Source organism: Maylandia zebra, linkage group LG5 (assembly GCF_041146795.1).
Source record: "Maylandia zebra isolate NMK-2024a linkage group LG5, Mzebra_GT3a, whole genome shotgun sequence".
Taxonomy (NCBI): domain Eukaryota; kingdom Metazoa; phylum Chordata; class Actinopteri; order Cichliformes; family Cichlidae; genus Maylandia; species Maylandia zebra.
Window position 1 is genome coordinate 27,470,498 of NC_135171.1, and position 22,150 is coordinate 27,492,647.

Consider the following 22,150-nt stretch of genomic DNA (forward strand, 5'->3'; position numbering starts at 1 on the left):
ATTTTATGAAAATGTGTTTACCATAAATTTTTCTATGACACCAATGATGGCTGAATGACCATATAAGACATCTTGTACCCTACATATGAGTGCAAGAGGGATGTACACTTTCAGGTTTTCAATATTTAATTCTGAACACTTGTTGTGTATTTCACATTAATATTAAATATCACAAAATAAATGAGATTCCTGTTCAGCTGTCACGCCTGTGTCAGTTATCTCCTAATTAACTTCTGCAAAAAGAGTAATTGTGTGTGCGCTTCCTGAGGGTTCCAGTCTCACATTAACGTTTTTCATAATGGCTTGTTTTTCCATCACTAATTTAACACATCCCCCTATATGTAATTCCTTTTGTCCTGTAAGCATTGTAGTAATGACTTTTTCATCTGCAGATTGAATAGTGAGCTTGGAAAAGATGGCTGTGTCAACCACATGCTCTGACTCATAATCTGTGCAGTGAAAAGCTTCAGCCACCATTTTACCACTCAGAATTCAGGCATTTTGACATGGAACAGCAAGAGCGCTGTGCAGTGCTTTTCTGACTTTTTAGATTGAAAGCTACACATTTTAGAGAGAATAATGCGGAATATCCTGCACACACAACAAAAAGCACTTTTCTTTACAAGAGTGAAAATGTGAACATTTAGAATCATACGAAATGCAGCATATTTGGAAGCATTAAGCGCCTGAGCTTGAATGAAAAGGTTATTACTGTGATTGTGCTGCTATGGCTACGTAGGGTGGGTTGTTAGTACCTCAGAGTAACTCTGCACAGCGTTGATGAATGCCTCATCAGCCACAATTTGTGTGTCTCCATTGAGGAAGGCCTGGAAGCGATCCTTGGTCTGCTGAAGCTGCTGCTTGGTAATCTGTGGAAGCAAGAACAAACAAAGATTGTGTCATGAGAAAAAAATGTTTAAACCAAATAATAAAGCCAGTTTTTCATTGTTTACCTCGGTCAGATTCACACAAATCACGGAACAAGCATCGAGCATGCTTCTCGCCATTTTCACCAAATATCTCCTCTTATTCAAATTCATTTCATTTAACTGTATCTCATTCTGTGACTCATTCCTTCAGTCGTAGCCCACAGAATATAAGTGCAAGTGGATTTATGATGTTACACTGAGTGTTTGCTAGCTCCAGCTTTGCATCTACATCCTAAACCCACATTACCTCTAGTGCCTCTGAACAACAGCCAATCATACTCCTTTTTTACCATCACTTATAGATGAAATGCGTTGCCTAATGGCTTCCCCACTTGAAACCTAAACAGTGGAAATCTGCCAAACTAAATAAATCACACACAGCTAAAAAGGTGTGCAATGGTTGCATATTAAACCCCTACAAAACTACTGACTATATTTGTCTCAGCAATCTCTCGAATTTTGCTGATTAGCAGCTAGCAAAGCACGCTAAATTGCAAAACTACAGTCAATATAAAATTGTTTAACATCATCATGTTGACCTATGTAGCATTACAGAATGGCTCACTATAGATTATAAACTTGTTATAACATGTTATAACATCAGTTAAATAAAATTATTCTGAGCTAAAGTACATAACATGGCGTGCTTGTTATCTGTGAACTTCCTGAGATACATCTGTGCACATGAGTAAGATTTTCTCCATCACTTCCTTTTGTTCCAGTTTCGATCTTCATTACAGTCTTGATGTCCATGTATTGATTTCACACATGGTTACTGACTCAGTAATCTAAAGGTCAAGACTGACAGTCTCCCTCTGATAAGTGCCTTCAATCTTACAGTTCAACCTGTTATTATACGGGACCTGCTGGTAATGTGTGTGTCTGCCTGCGTTCAGCAGCACATTGCAAGTGACAGACTTTGGTGTAGGAGTGAGGTGGAAAAGCACCACATATCGTGTGCCTGTGAGGCAATTTCAACACCATCTGTGTGTCCATCATATTACCCCAACCCCGTTTGATAGTGCTCAGAAAGTAATAGCCTCTAAGAATTCACTATTAGAGCCAAGTGCCAGAGTTAGAAAGCTTTAACGTATTCAGGTCAAAATACAAACACCCAGCCAGTCGATACTATCACCAGAGGTTAAAAATGAGATGACCTGTCCAGTAAAAATAATATGGACTGAAACTGGAGGTATCACAAATCATTTCACCAAGACATCTCTTTTACTTTAGGCGATTGTTGTGGTACAGAGGATCTCAGGATGATACATCCACTTAACGTCCAAACAAGTTCCACTTACAACATAAAACGGCACATCTACATCGGGGATCGATACTGCCCCTCTGCTTCAGGTTTCAGATTAATTCATGTTTCCCACAGCTAGATGTGAGATTAAAGAAAAATCTAGGCAATCCCTGCTGTGTTTTAATAAACCATGGCGTTTAAGGAACATCCTAAGGCAAGAGATGTTAATATTAACACGAGTATGCAAACTGCTCTGGTCTATGGGGATACACGGGAGCTGGGGTTGACACACTTGTCCATAGTCAGATATTATCCATATCTGAAAGTGAGGTTGAGGATAAAAACATCTGTTTTCACTTGTATAATAAACTGAGTTACTTTAATTTCGAAGATTTAATTCCCTTTATATTTCCTCCCAATAACACATTTCTTATACATTTCAGAAATACCTGCAGAGAAGTCTGACCTCAGTGTCCTGGTTGGCTTTTTTGTGTAGAGTTTGAATTTTCTTCCTGTATCTGGTATAAATCCATATCGGGTTTATACCAGGTTTATACCGGTTATAGCTTCCTCCCACTGTCTAAAGACATGCACGTTAAGTTCCCTGGTGATTCTAAACTGGCTCTAGTTTTCTTTTTATCTGTGTTGGTCCTGTGATAGACTAGTAACCTGTCTAGGTTGTACCCTACCTCTCCTCCTATTACAGGTAGCCTAGAAGCACAATTAAGAAAGTGAATGGACGGATGGAAATTTCCTAAGCAGCTTTCTGTGTAATAAAACTCTAAACAGGAGTGTGGCTCTTCAGACTGAAGTCGCATGCTCAGTAATGATGTACAATGTTTTTCAAAAACAGGCAAAGAAAGCAATGTGAATAATATGTCAAACAGAGAGGAAAACGCATTCTGAGAGATGCTTTTTACTGCTGAGCTTTCAAAAGAGGCAAAAAACAAAGATGAATCAGGCTGACTGAAATGTTTTAGCAAAGCTAACACTTGTAATACTAGCTCTGAGGTCATTCATAGTGTAGCTTGCATAAATAGAGCCAAGCACTGATATATACTCTTTATACTGCAGACTTTGTGCACAACACAAAGTCTGTGTTGTGTAGACCAGAACAGATTTGTGACCATTATGACTGGATATTAATGAGCGTTTGTAATTACAGCTGAAACAATTAGTCAAGGTATCAACTGGCAGAAAATGAATCAGGCAGCTCTTTCAATAATTAATCTGTTCTTTCAGTAATTAAAATGAAATACAGAAAACCTCACTGTTTCTGTCCTCAATAACATGATATGAATGTGAGATATTTCTTTTCAAATATAACATTTAAAAAGGTACCGGAGTAAAAATGACAAAAAGATGGGATATTGTGATTGGAACAGTGGGAGAGCACATTTGTGTTTTACTTGAAGATTTTACCTTGAAAGGTCAAAGCTAATAGTTCTTCCACTGACAGTTTCTTCGGGCTGATCTGAGATCATGTGACAACATAATAAGCTACTAACTCCATTCAAGTTTGCATATGTGGGGAGAAAGCTGAAGCACAGCTTGACTACTGGAAGTATTTGGAGTTGTTTGTGCTTTCATTTATTCCCTCATTGGAGAACCGTGCTGTGTTAATGGATGAAAGAAAATGCCTGCATTTTCATCAGTATTGCCAGACTCCCAAGACATACTTTGCTGCTTTGGTCATATTGATTCTTCTCTGTGGCTCTTATCAAGATTGCAGTGTTACCCAGTGATTCATTCGCTGGCAATGAAGTGGGCATTGGTATTAATCACCGTTCACATATCAATAGAGGAGCCATGCACATGTACAGCAGCTTCATTGCAGTTTAAACTGAGAGTAAATGTGGATGATAGTTAGGTTGCATAAAACTTCAATAAATTCAGTATTTCAACTTTGTATGACCAAAAGCAGATTTACGTCACAAGATAGGGCACTGGCCACGATGAAGGATTAGCGCTGATAAATTCCCTAATTCCCTGCTAATTTTTCTAGGGAATATTCTTTGTTACTGTGTGCTAGAAAGTCCGTCTACTTTAACTTTGCATAATTTCAGTTTGTATCTAAATGCCCACTGAGTCTCTAACAGAGATTCGCGGTACTAAGTTCCCTCAGGCGCATGTCTTGTAAAACATCAGTGACCTTTAGTCATTCTTCAGTGAGCTTATGGAGTAATTTTCTGTTCTTCTGTTGGTATGTTTCTATTTTGCCACAGTCTGAGTCGGGGTCTCTGCATTTGCTGTGAAATAACTCTTTGTTTTTGTTATTTGGAATTAGGACGTTAATTTTTCATTTGCACACTGTTTTGGTTTTGTACATCATGATGGGGTCAAAGCCTTTACAAGGAAAATGGTAAAAATGCGCTCTGATTTACTGCATCAGAAATACAGTATATCAAATAATGCAAGGGTTGTGCTATACTAATGATCTTGAAAGTCAATATTCGGTATGGCTTACTTTATTCTTCAACACAACCTGAACCCTCTTAGAGAAGCTTTCTTGTCATTCTTTTAACGAGTCCTTATGAATAGTTCTCCCGGTCACTCAAAGCTCTTTTTTGGGGGAATTTGGCTCCCCTTTGCTCTCTGTCAAGATGATTCCACACTGCTTCAATAATGTTGAGGCTCTGCGGAGGCCGATCCTTGATTGGTTGTGATCCATTGTTTCTGTTGCTGTTGATGTTTTTTATCCAGCTATGCTTGTATTGCAATGCCATTGTGTTTGTTGCTAATCAGATGCTCTCCAATGGCATTACATGATGGACCAAATTCTGAGGGTGCCTTTCTGTGTTCGTAAATTTACTTTTGGCTTCTCTCAGAGCCGCATGCTTGTTTTAGCAGATTTATGCTGGATGCTGTTCCTGACGCAGTCCCCAAGGCATTTTGAGTCAGCGTAAACCACTACACTATGGAACCACACTTTTCTGTATTTATATTTTTGACCAGATCCAGATCTGCAGAACCACTGACTTAAAGTCATGACAGAGCCTCCACCGTGTTTTAAGGATGACTGTAGACGGTCACTGTTATACCTCCTCCAAATGTGTTAATAATGATTTAAGCCAAAAAAACTGGATTCATCAGTCCATCAGCCCACTTATTTCCAGTCCAGTCCATTTTTTTCATAGTTTCCCTTCCTGTGGCTGTCAAGAACAGCTGTCCTTCCACTGAGACCATTTCTGATGAGGCTCCAGTGAACAGTAGATGTCTCAGCTAAAGACCCAGATGCATTTCTCAGGTCCTATGTCAGGTCTTTGCTGGATTTTCCTTTCTTTTGTTGAAAGACACAACTTTTAGAAAGTGTGCCTCTGCTGTACATAACTTTTTCATCTTTTGTCTACCAGTTTTCCATTTTCCTTAAACTTTTAAGGATACTGTGCATGATGCTGGGATACGACAATTTTTCAGCTAATCACTCTTTGGGACTGACCTTGTTGTTGTTGTAAAACTATTGAACTGTGTTATCTTTGGCATTTTCCATAGATTCAACTCAGGAAATCAGAGCAAATTATATGTTTTTGTGACAGGTTGCTAGAAACTAAGTGCTAAGTTGTTGTATTTCAGTTGTCTGTTATGCGTAGACACAATACTGGTTCTTCCTTTGAGTTTGGTGCTTTTGTTATGTTTGAATAATTCATAGCTCAGAGTGAAACGGCTTATCAAACAAACAAAAGTTCTCAAAAACTGATAAATAAATAAGAGAAAAGCTGTCAAAAAGATCTTCAGAAAATCTGGAAAAATCTTGCTCAAAACCACTTTCAAAAATTGCAATAAAAACAGATTAAAAAACCCAGTCTTTCTGTTTTTGATTCTTCGTGTACATTGGTTTTATCTTAAAAACTGTGATCAACATGCATTCTAATCAGGACATTTTACAACTGAACATCTAATGGTAGCAAATGACCTCAACTGTAGTTGCCATTTTTGCATGATATTTAAAATTGAAAAAAATAAATGTACCTGTACTACTCTAAATGTATGAGATCTAATCTTAAACCATCAAAGGGAAGTGTAAATTAATTTAAGGTTTTATAAATATGTGCAAAACTAAAACAATGGACATTGTTGAGATTAAATGTTGCATCCGAGATCCTGAATGTAATCTGAAGTACAGTAAGTTGGATAACACCTGATTCACAGTAAATTTTCAGTACACAGTACATTATGATTGGATTCATATAGATATTTGTATCTCTTTGACTGAATCAACATGTCATCAGCTTGTGATGTATACTGTATCCACTGTCTGCGGTGGAGTAATTAGCTAATTGAATGTGGTGCACTGTACTGTAGCTTGTGTAGTTTAGCACGATAAGGACTTTGCTTTGCTGACTCACACTTGAGCTCCTTAAAGTTATATAATGTCAGGGGAGGGGGAAGTTAAATTAGGCTGCTTTCCCAAATTAAATGGCAGCAAAATAAATGAACAGTTTTCTGTGTTGGGCAGAAGTAAAACAGATGTGTAATCGATTCATTAAAACGAAATAAAATATTTAAAAAGAAAACATACAATTACACATCTGTATATCAATAGAGATAAAAAAAAAAAATGTAAACTTTACATTTGTGAAATCTAATGTAAAAATTGGAGAAAGGGTGTTATATAAACTCAGTTCTATTGTTTGCCGCTGTTTGCCCTGTCTCAATGCTTGGTTTTTAGCAAATATGTTATCAGTGGCTGCTATCACCAGACAAGGTTATTCATGTTGTAGATGACACCACCAGCCCACATCTGAGTAAACAGCAAACAAGGGTACAGGAGCAAGTACTGCATGACAGCTGCACAAAATCTACCAACAGCAGGCTTCATCAAACACAAAACACCAACACTGCGTAGCGACTATGGTCACAAAACTACAATTATACAAAGACACATCCACAAGCTATTATCCTGGAACCAGACATGCACTCGTAGATTTGTTCTGAAGTCACATGCACACACAGCATTGTGTGAGTAAATACCACTCCGCTGGGTTAGCAAACAGCCAGGTGCAGACTCCACAGACAGAGCCTGACACACAGCAAACAGGGATAAAACAAGAGGCTCCGGTTCTGTATAACTAGCCTTCACGGTGTTGTCATATTCGGGAGCTGTGGAGCTGCTGATATATTCAGAAAAACACTGTTTTCACAACCAGCAAAGCCCCTTCTAGTAAGTGTCATCCATTACCACACACCACCATCTCACAGGCAGCAGTCTGTTCTGCTGGTTCTTCATTTTGCTCATTCGCTTGATGAAAATAATCGCTTAGCAGAAGCGAACGTAAAACCACATGAATATGAACACTCACAAATTAAGAACACCAAACTCAAATTCTCTTTGACAGATTTTGATGAAATTCATCTATTGACCTGTAATTAAATGCACATGTGTTGTACTCCTCGATCACTTTAGAAATGTGTGGTAATGTACGTACGAAATATGATAAACAAGAGCCACAGATTCTGTTGAATTTTGGAGAAACGAATGACGGAGGCCTGAACTAAATCTATAGTTAAATTGGAAACTGGAAGAAAGTGACTTTGGAGCATGCTCCCAGAACTTAAAATACACAAACACAAATATGTTAACACAAATAGGCAATTAAGCAAAGATTTGATATTGTTTTTTCTTTGTTTTTGTCACGGTCCTGGGTCGGTGACCCAGTGTTTTGAGTTTCTTGTGTCTCTGAGTTTTTGTATTATGATCGTAGTTCTCTTTCTTGCCCCAGTTTATTCTTTAGTCTAGTGTCTTAGTTTGGCTTTCCTGTATTCTCTTTAGTTTTCTGAGTATTTAGTTAGCCGCTGTTATTGTTCTCTGTGTTTCTTAGTTGCTCTGTCTCCCCTAGTCAAGTCTGCGTCTATGTTACATTTCCTGTTTTACTTTGAAGGTCTGTGTCCTACATGAATGTATTGAGTTTCGCTTCCCTTGGGTCTTGTTATGTCCGATTTCTCCCAGCTGTGCTCCCCTTCTGTGTCTCATTCCCCTCATTATTTCCCAGTGTATTTAAGACCTGCGTTTCCCTGTGTCAGTGTTGCGATCTCCCTCATTCATGGCTGTGTGTTTCTCTGTGTAATATGTTATAGTTTCCAGTTTAGTCTGTATAGTTTTTCTCTCCAGCAATAAAGCTGTGTTTTGAGTTCATTCCTGCCTCTGTGAGCTTGCGTTTGGGTCCTCATCCTGCCTGCACACAGCCGCAACCATGACAGTTTTGTATTAAAGGGCTACACACTGCAGTACCACTGCATTACTTTATACCGTAGAGCACACGAAGCTGACTGTGAATCAGTAACTCCATTCCTGGTGCATTACTCTCATTAAGAGTCTGCAACCACCCTCCCATCACAAATCACTTACTGTCTTCCTTTGTAATTTCTCCGACTTTCTCTCTTCGTTCCCTCCTTTTAGCTTTCAAAGGTGATTATCTCACAAGAGTCTTGTTTGATGTTCAATAAGGTTTGTTTTGTGGGTTTTCACCAATAGAAAGCGGCACGAGATGTGTTGAAAAAAAAGATCACACAGACTGAATTAATCAGGCTTTTGAAAAACTTTTGTAGAATTAGTGATAGGAAAGATCAACGCGCATCCAATATTTATTGGCTGGGAAGGCTTAACAGTCTTCACCAATAAAAGGTTGTAGACTCAGCGTTAATCCATGTCCTGAGAGATGTTTTAACAGTTTCTCACTATGTTTAAGTCTGTTTTTTATGTTGTCTTACTGCTTGGTGACACCCCCTGTGTTACTTTACATCAATATCACAGAAGAATGCCTCTGAAAGAGTATAAAGTTTGAGCTTCGTTAAGGAGGGAACCATTAAAGCACTGGTTGCATGAACATGTGACAATAAACTCAGAGTATCTACCTGACATACCGCCTCATGCCTGCTCCAGGCTGCTGTTTGTGCTCTTTGTGCCTCAGTGGAGAGTGGGAAAGAGAGACTGATAGGAGAGGTGCAGTAATGGCCCTGCTATAGCTCTTCTGTCTTTAATGTGGAAAATCACCACTAGTAATCTCTCTCTCAGTATCTCTCCTTGTTGTCCTTTTTACTCATACCTGTGTAATTTTCCCTTTGAAGCAATGTTACACAGGGTTCAGCATAACAGCACACATTTGCACCAACAAACTCTTGAGCCCTAAATAACCACCAACAGCCGCCTGAGTTCTCTTAGGGGACTCAACAATGATCAGAAAGTGTGATGACATGCAGCCGCACATAGTATCCATCAAAAGACTCACAAAAGTTCTCTTAGAGTGATTATAACTTCCATAACGCATAATCAGAGTCCCATAATTATGAGACAACTGTCTTGTAATTATGTCACAATTACAGTATAAGAAAAAAGTATGCGATTATAGCCAGAAATAGGAAGATGTTACAATAGCTGATTTAGTTTCGATTTGCTTTCCTTTACATGACACACTTATAGGCGTGACTAGGCAATGCACATGTCATTATGAATAGCCCTTTAACCTTGCACGTTTTCAAGGTTAAAGGAGTGTTTTGTCAAACGTGCAGACCTGTTTTGATCTCGCTCTAGCAGGCTACCAATCTCAGAATGAATTCTCCATCTCTGCAAAGTTTGACAGGCATTATAAATGCTGCAACTGCTGCAGTGTAAATGTCAACATTTGGCACAAAGTACAAATGGATCCCTGCTGTTTTCTTCCACTACACTTCCAATAAAATGGTCTTTGCTTACAGGAAGCATGTTGATCAGGGCTCAGACAGTTTGTTGATTAATCACATAGTCAACTGATGTAACAGCAAATGGGAACATTTCAGCATTTCGTTGATCATTAATCAATTTTCAAACAAAAATGTAAACAAAAATAACTTCAAAGTCAAATTTTCTGACTGATAAAAAGTGAGCTTGTGCCTGTTGTTGTGAACTTACATGAGAATACATTGAATAAATACAGCTTTGCCCTGCTTTTTGCTTATTATAGACCAAAATGATTAAATACATAAAACTAAAGCAGTAGCAGTTTTAATTATGGTAAGCTCAGTAAAAAAAAAAACTTGTATACCAGTAAAAATGATAAATGAAATGCCGCTTTAGAATTGCTAATGTTTGGTCTTCTCTCAATAAGCCGACCCTTATTTTTGCACTAGTTTTTTCCAGTAAGGCGAATGTGCAATACTGGGAGCAGGAATGAAAACTTATGCAGCAATTAAACAATCCTGCTTAATTTGTCTCCATGCATGAATGCAGTGTTGGGACACAGCAGCTATTCTCAGCCAGACAAATCTTGCCTCACATCACACTGATGGTTAACATTCGTTGGCACAAATGTATCTGTTGCTTTGAAAGGCCAACAAGAATTCATAGCCCGGGTGAGGACACACGAGACTATAATTAACAAGCACATCCTGTATTTTGAGAGCCATTGAAGGAGATAAAATACTACGTGGGATATTGCTTTTAAGCCAGATCACGCTCACGTCTTCCCACCTATGTGGAATAATCCCTCACATGATGCCATCCATACCAGCTTTAAACTCCCATGCATTTACATGCCAGGACTCTGTGCTCTAACATTTGCATTTTGGTAGCCTGTTTTTTGAGCACATGGCACATGTCATGTGAGCATCACACCAAAATGTTGGATTATTACTAGAGCACATATTATTCAATTTGATCCCTATTTCTTGCCTTCAAAGTACAGCGCTGTTAGGAAAAGACATTGTTAGTATTCTGACAAATAAGATCTAAGCTTCCCTCCTTCGTTATGTCCCCATAGAGAGGATGTTTAATTTGAGAAGCTGTGATAATTTACACGTGGCTGCACAGATCGTGGGTGAGGGGGTATTTCGCCTGCTGCTTTTCAGCTGTCACCCCTTCTGAATTCACTTGCTTATCCGCACCGTCAATAAACACCTTTATTCTCCTATACTAGCGGTGCTAAAACATGCTACCAAGACTGCTGCTTAATGGGAGAGAACAATTTTTCCTATTATCAGCTCTCAAGCGCTGACTGACATGTTTTATTTTCAGCTCAATGCTTGACTTTGCCATTGACAGCGAAGCTTCTTTTATTGTCGAAGGATGTCTTTTTTTAATTTCAAGCAGAACACCATTCAGCGATCTTACATAATAATGCAAATGATTTCAGTGCCATACTTCAGCTCTCCATTTAGTGCCACTGTGTTTTGCACATATGACTGAATGTCTTATGAATATATTGAGGTTTGTCAGTTCACTCTGAGTTGTTTATATCTACATATTCACCATTCAGATAATCTGGTGTCTTTTGGTAGAAATAGAAGGCAATAGGGGCAATATACATGCCACTGAGTAAAGAGATGAATGCACACTACACAGTGCAGTTTTTAAAACCGTGCAGTAGTCACTTGAATCGTGAATATTACAATAATTATCCAATAAACAAATGTAGCAGCTGTCAATAGCAATGATAAACATTGAATGTCTATGCAAACACCCTGACCGCTACCAGTGTTATTGTTTCGATATTGATAATCTCCTGTCTTTTGCCAAAGTTAGAGTAAACTAAAAACTGAAAGTCAGTGTGATTAAGTGGATTTAGTTAACAAAAATAAAACATTACCATACTTTAAAGAAACAAATAGCAGCTGAAATTGTATATAATTTGTATTTACACAGCTAACAGCAGCTGCTATTAATACAGGAACGTCTGCATGGCAGTAAATCAACTGCTTTCACAAAGTGTTTGCGTTGTTATACCAATTCTTAACATATTCAGTCTGGCCCCTAAACAAATGAAAGATTAAACCTCAGAAATGATAACAATCGAAACGAAAATGAAACACTGAGAAATATAAACTGAAAGGGGCAAAATTGATGCTTTTGTTCAAAAGCACCAATGAAAAAAATTAGATGTTCATTTAGACAGATCTGCAATCTGTGAGCCAAGTGCAACGTTACAATCATCTTTTTCACTCATTGAAAAGTTGTTCACAGTGGAACTCCCACAGTTCTCTGCAAACACCTGTGTGGCAAACATCGGTTTGCACTTCAGTCTAATTCAAATTCACATCACAAACCCTGCTGTACAATTCACAGCCCCTCTCCCTCACAGTATAAATGGCATACTGTATAGTATTAAAATGCTGAGCCAGAAGGAACTCTATTAAGTGAACCTGCTGGCAGATGAACTGATTAGGTCAGATTATCTTCAAGGGAATCACACTTTGTAATTCTGACATGGACAGTTACTCACTTTGGAAAATCAACATAAACTGCGATCTATAAAAGCAAATGGTCTTGGTTTGATTAATCAGACTGCAAACATTTTATTCTCCTTGGCTACATTTTTGAATCAAAGCAGAATTTCGTTCCTGCTTGTTTCTTGTGCTGTACACATCAACAAGTTAAGCTCTCATTGACACATTTGGTAGGTGTTCCTTTAACAAACATTTAGTGGCAGTCCAATTAAATACCAAACACTTGTTACATAATATTTACATTTTCTGAATAAAGTCAAACTGACCAACCAAACAAGCTGACAACCATCAGATCAACATTGCTAGCCATTAAAAACAGTCATATTTTTCTAAACCTATACATTTCTTTTTGCATTATACTTTGAAAACAAAATGCAAAATTGTGATTTTACTGTATTGCCAACATGTCTTTAGAATAGAATAGAATAGAATAGAATAGAATAGAATAGAATAATCCTTTAATTGTCCCACAAGGGGAAATTTGGTATTTTGTATTTTATTTATTTAACTCCTCTGTGTGTGCAGTTTATTCCCATTGAATGAAAGAGGTTTTTGCCCTCTGGGACCATCACAATGATGCTAAAATTTCATAAATTGTACCAACGCAATCTGTCTGTAACCTCAATACTCAACACATTCGCTGTGTGGGTCCCAAGATACTTAGCCTTTTAAGCAAACACATGTGTCACCACTCAGTCATGCACATACACCCAAGCTAGCAGTGAGCAGGAACAAACTGCTGTTTTTTTAAGACGTTGTTCAGACTGTACTGTAAGATTTACTTTTTATACCCTGAAAAAGAGTCACCTTCCTGTTCCTGCCCTGTTGGCTTATCTTCCACAAGGTTATGGCAACATATTTCAAGAAGCAGCAGTGGAGCTTGCACAGTCTACAGCCTGGCCTGTTTCTCTGTGATAGCCCATCACTGCTGTTTGTGTGCCAGAGCTTCTAATAACGGATTATCATGGAGCTGCTCCACATGTTTTGCTGAGGCCTTTAAGTCTTTTCATTACAGAAATTGCTTCATCATTTTTCTGTGACTAATCTATAATAGCTAAAATTGTAATAGGGCACATATTAGATTGTGCTGCCAACACTGTGAGGAATTACCTTAATAAATTATTGTCTATGGACATCTGAGGAGCCCACATTCACATGAGGTTCATGGCTAAGATGAATCCATAGAAATGTAATTAGACAAATGTTAAATATTCTTTTTGTGTGATAAATTATTTCTCCATATCCACCCAAGACAGAAATATAATTAAAAGACAGTGAACTGATGACTACTGTCTAACTCCATGATGTTATAAATGCACACAACTGCCTCAAAATAATCAACGTAGATGTTGGTGCTCACCATTTTGTTAACAGTTCTGTGTTATAAGCCATGCTCATCAAGTGATTGGATTGAACCAATTCACTGTGCCTAAAATTGAGATTTTTTTTTTTCAATTATTTTAATGTGTGATTTTTATCCATGTTTGGATCAAATCAGAAACACCAGCTAGACTGTGGGCAGACAGACACACTCTGAGTTCCTGGTTTGATTGTTTGTTCGGATATTCACTCACCCACAACTGAGAATTGTGGCTGCCTGAGCAACCAGATATGAAAGTGCATTACTAGGCGTGCATTAGACTATCAGTAACCTACGCTCAACAGACTACAAACAAACAAATGGACGGAAACACTGCAGTTTATGCCTCCTACATGGACTTGTGCATGAGTCAGCAGAAAATTCAGACCATATGGCTTAACAGTGACCAGAGGAAGACAAGTTGTCTGCATGTTAAATCAAAGCAGCACTTATAAATGCATATTTCCATAGTAGTATTCATGGTGTTAAAATGAATGAGCGACCAAAATGAATGACTCTTCTGAAAGCCTCCTGACCACAGTGAGTAACAAAGAACTTCTTCCTTCTGAGGAGAGATTTAGGAACCTGATACTGTCATGCAATGTGATGACAAGGTTTCAGTATTCAAGCAGTTCTATATAAAACATGCTGATCCATACAGAGGCTTCTTAATTCATAACTGACAGGTCAGTCAAACAGATAGTCTGCATACAGCAAAGGAAATATACAAGGGGCATTATCCTAACTTACAATCAGTTGAACGTTCCCCTTACCACAGTAGGCCTGTGCATGGTGACTTTGACAGTAAGGACAGCATGACCCAAAACTGGCATCAACATCAGTGGACCAACATAGCAGCCTGAGAAGCCAGGGTGTTGGCCCTGTCCTTTACAGTAGCTAAGGTATATAAATCTTATAAGATAAATGTCCTGTTAAAATAATAATAATAATAATAATAATAATAATAATAATAATAATAATAATAATAATAATAATAAATAGTAAAAGGTTAAAAATGTGTCAACGTTGAAAATGTTTTAATGCAATTAATTTTCTACAGGCCACTGAGAGGAGCAAAGCTCATCTTCAGAGAGGAGAGGCCATTAAGCTACCCTCCTCAAGAGGTCTGTGCCTAAAAGTCACCTTGGGAGGCCAAATTGACGGGATAAGTGATGGCGCAAACGGGTTGGGATTGGGTATCCGCCAAGCAGGCAGGACAGAGCAATATACAGCTGCATATCTAATTGACATCGGGAGTTCGGTAAAAATGTAGGCCAACAAGGGCAATGACACTGTCCTGTTGTGACTTGCCATCCACCATCTCCTGAACGCCCTTTCACTTAATGGGCTTGCTGGGCTGTAGGGCTGCTTTCATCTACGAGCTAGAGTGCTGGAGGAACATGGACTGCACTCAGCCTGCAGCTCTGCAGCACCACGAGTCCCCTTCACTACCAGAAGCTCGAAGCACCTTTATATGCTCCTGTCATGCTCCATGAATTCAACATTTTGCGTCAAACAAACAAACGGTGCTTTCACTGGCACCTTGCTGTCTCCATGCGCTTTCGGATAGGGCCTAGTGGCCAGACCTGTACTCTGGTTTATGTAGGTCATCAATGACAACATCTGCGATATGAAAGGAGGTATTTCGTCATCATGTGGCTATCAGTTATGCCTTTGCACCGGGTGCTCTTACCTTCTGCTGCCGCCTTGCCATATCTGTGGGCTGTTTTGCATTGAACGGGTAAGCGATGCATCGCATGACAAAAACATATAGCTGCAGCTTCTTTTTGCGGTCTTCTTCCTCTCTGTGCAGCTTCTCCAGATCCTCCTTCTCCTCGCTGACGGCCGAGGGGCTCGGGCTAGTAGGACGGGCACTGCTGCGGCTGCTGCTGGGCGCTAGTCCACCCGAGCTCTCGCTGGTCCTGCTCGGGGAGATGCGGGATCCGGCCTGAGGAGCCATTGCCTCTTTGCTTTCCTCCTCCACTATCCCATCAGATTCCTCCTCGCTGGACGACGGATCTAACATCTTGCACTAGAAGTGGTGCGCCTATACAGAAATCCGAACCTACTAACTGAGTTTGTTTGGGGTTTTTTTTAAATTGTTTTAAATATATATATATATGTATATATCCCCAGATGATGGCCGAGCCGCTGTCTTACCCGTGCATAGATATAATGCAGGATGTGCCTGAAGTCGAGTTAGGGATAGGCCCTGGTTGTACTCGCTGGCTGAGGGATGTCAGCTGTATACGAGTAATGCTGGAAGAGCTATAGTCTGCTTCACACTGACCATTCTCCGCCTGCGCCGAGCACTCGTCGGTGCTTACGTATTTTCGGTATTTTATTGGCCAGTCGCTGCTGCGGATGTGAGGGGGGGAGGTGAGAAGAGTCGGAGAGGAGGGGTGGAGGGATTGTAGTGTAGGGATTGTGAGGGGACGAGATCGGCTTTTTTCCCTCCCCCTTTCCTTTTTTTTCGGTGAAAGCGGGAGATGGCCTCTTCCTTCCTGCCAACCCGGTCGACCGGAGCTGGCCGTGGTCCTGAACTCGCACTCTAAGCAAAGATCCGAGTCTGAAGCGCGCGCGGCTCCGCGTTTAGTGTAGCCCCTCATAACTTCACGCAGTGGCACACCTAAGATGGCTGCCACCGGATTTCTCTGATATTGTCACTGACTGAAATGGGGAACATTATGAAGTGCACGGGCCGCGCACGGGATGCAGAACAGCGGGTGTAAAATGCCGTGTGCTGTCGAAGGGTGGGGTTGCAACACGGAGCGACCTCTCTGAAGCTACACAAATTAATTGTTACAGCGCGTGCTGGCATCCCTTGTCAGGAAATCTCACCACACAAGCGTTTCTTCTACTAAACAGGAATTAATTATTCAAGCTGAACAGAATCCCCCAGGTGTCTGACTCACTGTTAGTTACTGGGTCAGTGTGAATATGCTGCATAACGCGTTGATCTTTAATGTGAATCGGACTTTAAAAGAGAACAAAAACAAAAACACCGTTTTGGCTGTGTTACAGTACAGATGTGTTGTAGTAAGTCGTTTCGTGCAACACTAATCTGTGATGTTCTGCCAGAGCTTAGCACACGAAAAGTCACGTGATACTTTAAATCCTGCAGACACTACAATACTGGAAGCACAGTCCGACCGTATTTATATGACACGTGGCTTGCTCTCCTCGTGAAGTGCATTTTTCTTAATAAAAAAAAGGGAAAAAATGACATTTTTATTCCCTTCATCCGTCCTCCATGCAATATTTATAGCAGCCCCCCCCCCCAAAGAAACCCTACCCCAGTCCAGTACTCACAGCATTAGCTTTAAATACTGAGGCTCAGAGTATTGACATTTTGTTGATAATTATAGTAACTCCAGTGAGACAGTTTTCCTGAGTGTGAGACTGAGATGTGCTTGTTTGACCTGTTAATCCTGACTGGAACTACAAACTCTCAAATAAAATGCTTCAATTTGCCTTCACTGCAGTGTCTTACAGTCTTTTATGGTAGTACTTAACATAGACCTGTACTGATAACTCTGAAGCAGTTTAACAAAAAAAATTGTTTCCTGTACAGATTTTAAAGCTTTCGATTTCACTGTAAGCAGAGCAGAAAGGAATGGTTATCATCCCCCAGTCTTTTAGATCTTACTCTGTGCAAAGTCTACTTAATATTTGTCTTCAATATAGCAACAAGCAAAAATAGATTTCATGGAAAGGCTCTGTTAAAGTAAAAGAAGAGGACATATTTGCTTATATGTTCCTTGACTCATGGTGTAATTTCTGAACATTCACCCCATAGTTCTTCTAAATTCAGGGTGTTTTCGGTAGCTAAAAATACTTGCTGGTTCCTAAGATCCTTACTCCCTTGTAAGTATTGGGAGCTGTTCTACTTGTGCTGTGGAACAAGGAAGTAAAAACTAGCAGCCTTAAAGTAAAGGATAAATGAATTATACGTCAAGAATTTTAAAAAATAAAGTACAAAGACAAAGACAAAATTTTTGCGGTAACGAAAAAAACAATATGGACAAAAGTATTGGACCACATCTCTTACTCAGAATGCCAAATTTGATGACTAAGACATAATGGGTCATTCTAAAGACTTAAATAAATTTGAGCATGTTACTTTAATAGGATGCCACTGATGCAACAAGTTAGCTTGTGAAATTTCTACCCTACTAGATATTCCATCATCAAATGTAAGTGGTGTTATTGCAAAGGAGTAAGTGTTTAGAAACCACAGCAACTCAGGCAGTAAAGTTACAAAGAGGGGTCACCGAGGGATGAGCTTCATAGTGAGTAAACATCATCATTAACATCAGCACAAAAACTGTGAGCCAGGTGTGGCATGGCTTTTAATGTCGGAGTAGCTGCCTTCAAGCCTTACATCACCAAGAAGACTGACAAGCTTTGAATGGAGCGGTGTAAAGCATATCTCCGCTGGACTCTGCAACCGTGGAAACTTGTCCTGTGGAGTGACGACTCATGCTTCTCTACCTGACAGTTTGATGGATAAATCTGAGTTTTTGAAATGCCAGGATAACATTACCTGTCTCTCTCCACTGTGCCAGTTAAATTTTGGGGGGAAATGTTGTGGGCTTGAACCTGAGAGCCTCCTTTTTAGTTCCAGAGAAGCGAAATCTAAATGCTTCAGCTTGAGAAAGCCTGTTTGGACATGATGAAAGCAAGGTGTATTATGGCTCTGTTGGATGAATTTGCTATAGAAGAATTTGACTGGCCCTGATCTCCTTTGGAATGAATGGTGGCTGAAAGCCAGATTCTCTCATCCAACATCAGGGTTGTAATGCATACAGGGTTGTAATAAAACTACTGTAATGTGTCATGTGTAGCTGGCCCAATTTAGTCCAAATAGTGTCCCATCTGGGCATTTTAGAACTAGTAAGTCCTTTTCTTGCGACAAAGTTTGACATATGTGGGACTCTTGAGGTAGAGATAAAGTTTTAACAAGCTTTAATACTTCATGGTCCAAAAAAAGCAGAAATTAAATTAAATTAAAAAATGACAAAGTCACAAAGTTCACAATCAAGAAGATAACAAGGAAGCCAAACATCCAGAATATGCTTAGGAAATGTGGACAACATGATAAGGAGAGGCTCAAACAAAATAATTAGGGGAGAGGTAGCTGGTGGGATTCGTGGCTGAAACGACAGGGAGGAAGTAAAATTAAATACAAGGTGTCAGCAAAAACAGAGTACCAAAATCAAACAGGAAGTAACTAAACAGGGAATCACTAACTGAGGCAAAGGCTTATCAAGTCACAAAAGGAAGCCTTTGTCTAGCTTTTCCATCCTGGGAAGGCTAGAGTAAAACACCAGGGTCAAAACAATACTGATCTAACAGAAAACCAGGTAACAAAAGCTGTAAGAAAAAAAACTAAACAAGGAAGCGTTACAAGAATAGAGACAAAAAACTCCAAACAACAAAACTCAGATTATGATCAAAAGCAGAGAATGCTAAATAACAGATCAGAGGTCAGAGTCCGTAAAACACAAAATCAACCCTGGCAATAAGAACTTGCAACCCCATAACAGCACAAACTACATTTTTCTGTATCTTAGAAAGCAAGGTTATTTTTGAGGTGCGGGCTGGAATATCTGCTTGTCAACTGTTCCCTTCTATTATAGATACATACACACACGAGGAAAAAAAAAAAAAAACACAAAACAACTTTCAACAGACACCATTAAACTGAATGTTAAACAGATAAATAAATAAATATTGTTTTTATCTTACCTTTTCAAAAATAATGAAAAACTATAAATAATGGACAAACTCTATTGAATAAATAATGATATAACCAAATTAGAAAACAAAAGCATGAAAAAAATGCTCTAATCTGGAGTATAATAGCTTCTGAAATGCCAAATTGGTAAGAGTCAATCTTTTTTAACATTCCCTGCTGAATGAGAGAACTTGCAAAACCTCCTTATGTTAGAAGTTCTTTCCACACAACAAAACACAATAACTGAATTATATCAAAGTCAGTATCCAAATGTATGTGTTCTACAGTCTAGGGCAGCTAGGATACTTTATAATAAAACCTGCACTGCCAAGAATATTGTGTGTTAAAATTCAAGAAGTAGCCGCACTAAAATACCAAAAGTTTCCACTACTTAAAGTTTTTTATGATATAATTGGTTTTTCTTTGGCTCTACAATTGTCAGCTCACCCTTGTTTTGCTCTACTTAGGTACTGAACAATTCAACTCAAATTCAGGAGATTCACATATATCACACACTGAAATAATAAAAAAGAAATCTGCTCAAAATACAATATAAAATGTTACATTTAAAGAAATTTACTTAATTGATATCCAGTTTATACCAAGCACATCATCCCTCAGTGATTCGTTATTTGAATGAATAAACCTTTGCATTTGCATCTGACTCAGAATTATTGCTTCATGTTTATCGAGAGTAAAGAATCTTTTTTTCCTTTCAGTGTAGCTTATTTAGGTTTAGATGGATACAAATTCACAAATAATCAGAGTAATTAAAAGTGTGAAGATTTAATTTGATTTTGTGTAAAAAAGTGGTGCAAAGTAGTAACATTTTATGAGCAGACTTTCTGAATGTGTTGACTGAGTAGTTTTGACCTTTCCTCAGAATTAGGAAACCAACTTTATTTTTAGGTTATGTTTGGCTGCAAAATTATCTTTCCTTACTATTTTTTGTCCTTTTGACCCTGGTTTGTGTTTACCTTCCCTGCCCACTCTTATAATACTTCCAGATCCAGAACATCCATGACAGCCCATATAGTGTGAGCTCAGCATGGACGGAGGATGAGCAGGCCTGCATGCTTCATCTGTGATTTAATTGATTCTGACAGCTGGACTGACTGGCTGCTACTCCAGATGTTCTTTAAGTGTCTGAGCAGCAAGTAACCATGCTTTCAAGGACTCCCATATTTTCTGTTGCCCTGACTTGGCATTTAACTGTCCTTCTTCTTCAGGTTTTACTCACACAGCCTGTCCACGTTAATACCAAGCATGACATTTGCCTTTGTTCCCCATAGTCCTCAGCTCATTAAGTCCTCAACAGACCACTGCCAGCTCTCATTGGGTGCTTGTACATTGACACGGCTCGGTTTTCTGCACACATTTTTGAGCCCTGGGAGAGGTTTAGCACCAAAACTAGCAGCAGAACTTTCAAAACCTTTTAAACATTAATTATTGACTGATGCTCTTCACCCTACTCTTCTACTTCTGCTAGAGTGTGTACACATTAAATGTTGATGTTCTCCAGGGTACTATAATGTAACTGAAAGTGCAGAAAAAACTTCTTGTTGTGCAACTGATGCAAAATTTGTTTTCGTTTTTGTTTTAAAGGAAACATTTGCAGTATTGTTTTTCTTCACTTTAGTTTGAGATACCAGTTGCCCCAAAAATGTAAGCATTTGAAGATTTCGCCTCTGTTACAGCTCAAAAGTTTTATTTTTGGTATTGACACTTGGAAACATGAAAAACAAACTTTAAGTTTGAAGAAGAACTTTCTTCTTTGCTCCCATGATAATAAATGCAGTCATTAGAGGTCTTCATTACAGGCTGAAATGACTGAAGTTGTTTTTCCTGGGAGGACAGTCTCTTGTTGAACTTTTGATAAATTTTTCAATAGTGTCTTTATGAGACTGGCACGAGTGATCTAAACAGTGAGGTAGGAAGCTGGAAATCTACAACATGTTGGGAAGCACAGAGTATGGCTATAGTTAGGTCCATAGGTTTTTCAATTGATGCTTGTTTGTGAGTCTTTCAGCTTGAAAAGCTGCTCTGTTGGGTTGTTCAGGTGACTGACTTGGCTACTATCTCAGATGGTCTACTATCCATTTGCACTGTGAAATGCTGCCCAATCATTATTTTTTAGCTTTCAGATGAATCTGAACAGAGCAGTTAGGCCTTCCTGCTACTCCTGTCAACAGCCTGGCTCTGCAGGCAGCCATACATGCTCATGACATAACATTGTCTTCACCACGTCTGACAGATGATGTGATATGCTCCGTACTTTTCTGTTGCCATCATTCTCAAATTAATCTTGGTTTCATCTATTTGAGATTTCTTTTTCCAGAACTGTGCAGGCTCTTTTCACCAGCAAAGTCTAATCTGCTCTTCTTGTTCTTGAGTGGCCATGGAGTGTGCCCTAGTATATTTGGGCATGCAGACTGGTGCAGGGATTCAAAAACCAACCTTCTAATTAGTTGATGACTGAGCTACACTAACTTGGATTTGGGTGCTCCTAAGTTTGTTTTTTGTTTTTTTAAATTTTGCTGATTGGTTTATTTTGGATTTTCAGCCCAATCATGCATTCTTTCACTGACATCAAAATCTCTTTGGACTTCGAGTATTTCAGTGAAAACGCAAGATCAACTCTTGGAATCAACGTGGAAAATCTTTTTTTCTGCTTAATTATT

General features: G+C 39.0%; 1 protein-coding gene across 9 annotated transcripts in view; it reads right to left on the minus strand.

Moving 5' to 3' along the window:
• cadpsb (Ca2+-dependent activator protein for secretion b) overlaps positions 1-16,285 on the minus strand; it is a 66,807-nt gene extending 50,522 nt beyond the window's left edge. For 2 of the 9 annotated variants that reach the window (XM_076884150.1, XM_076884149.1), the window contains exons 1-2: positions 15,423-16,285; positions 756-869 (exon numbers count right to left, since the gene is read on the minus strand). In XM_076884150.1, coding sequence (XP_076740265.1) covers positions 756-869; positions 15,423-15,755 — 447 coding nt within the window. In that variant the 5' untranslated portion in view covers positions 15,756-16,285. The remainder of the gene's footprint in view (positions 1-755; positions 870-15,422) is intronic. The other 7 variants (XM_076884148.1, XM_076884147.1, XM_024802496.2 and 4 more) reach the window with 5 other exon arrangements.
• Between the last annotated feature and the right edge of the window lie 5,865 nt (positions 16,286-22,150).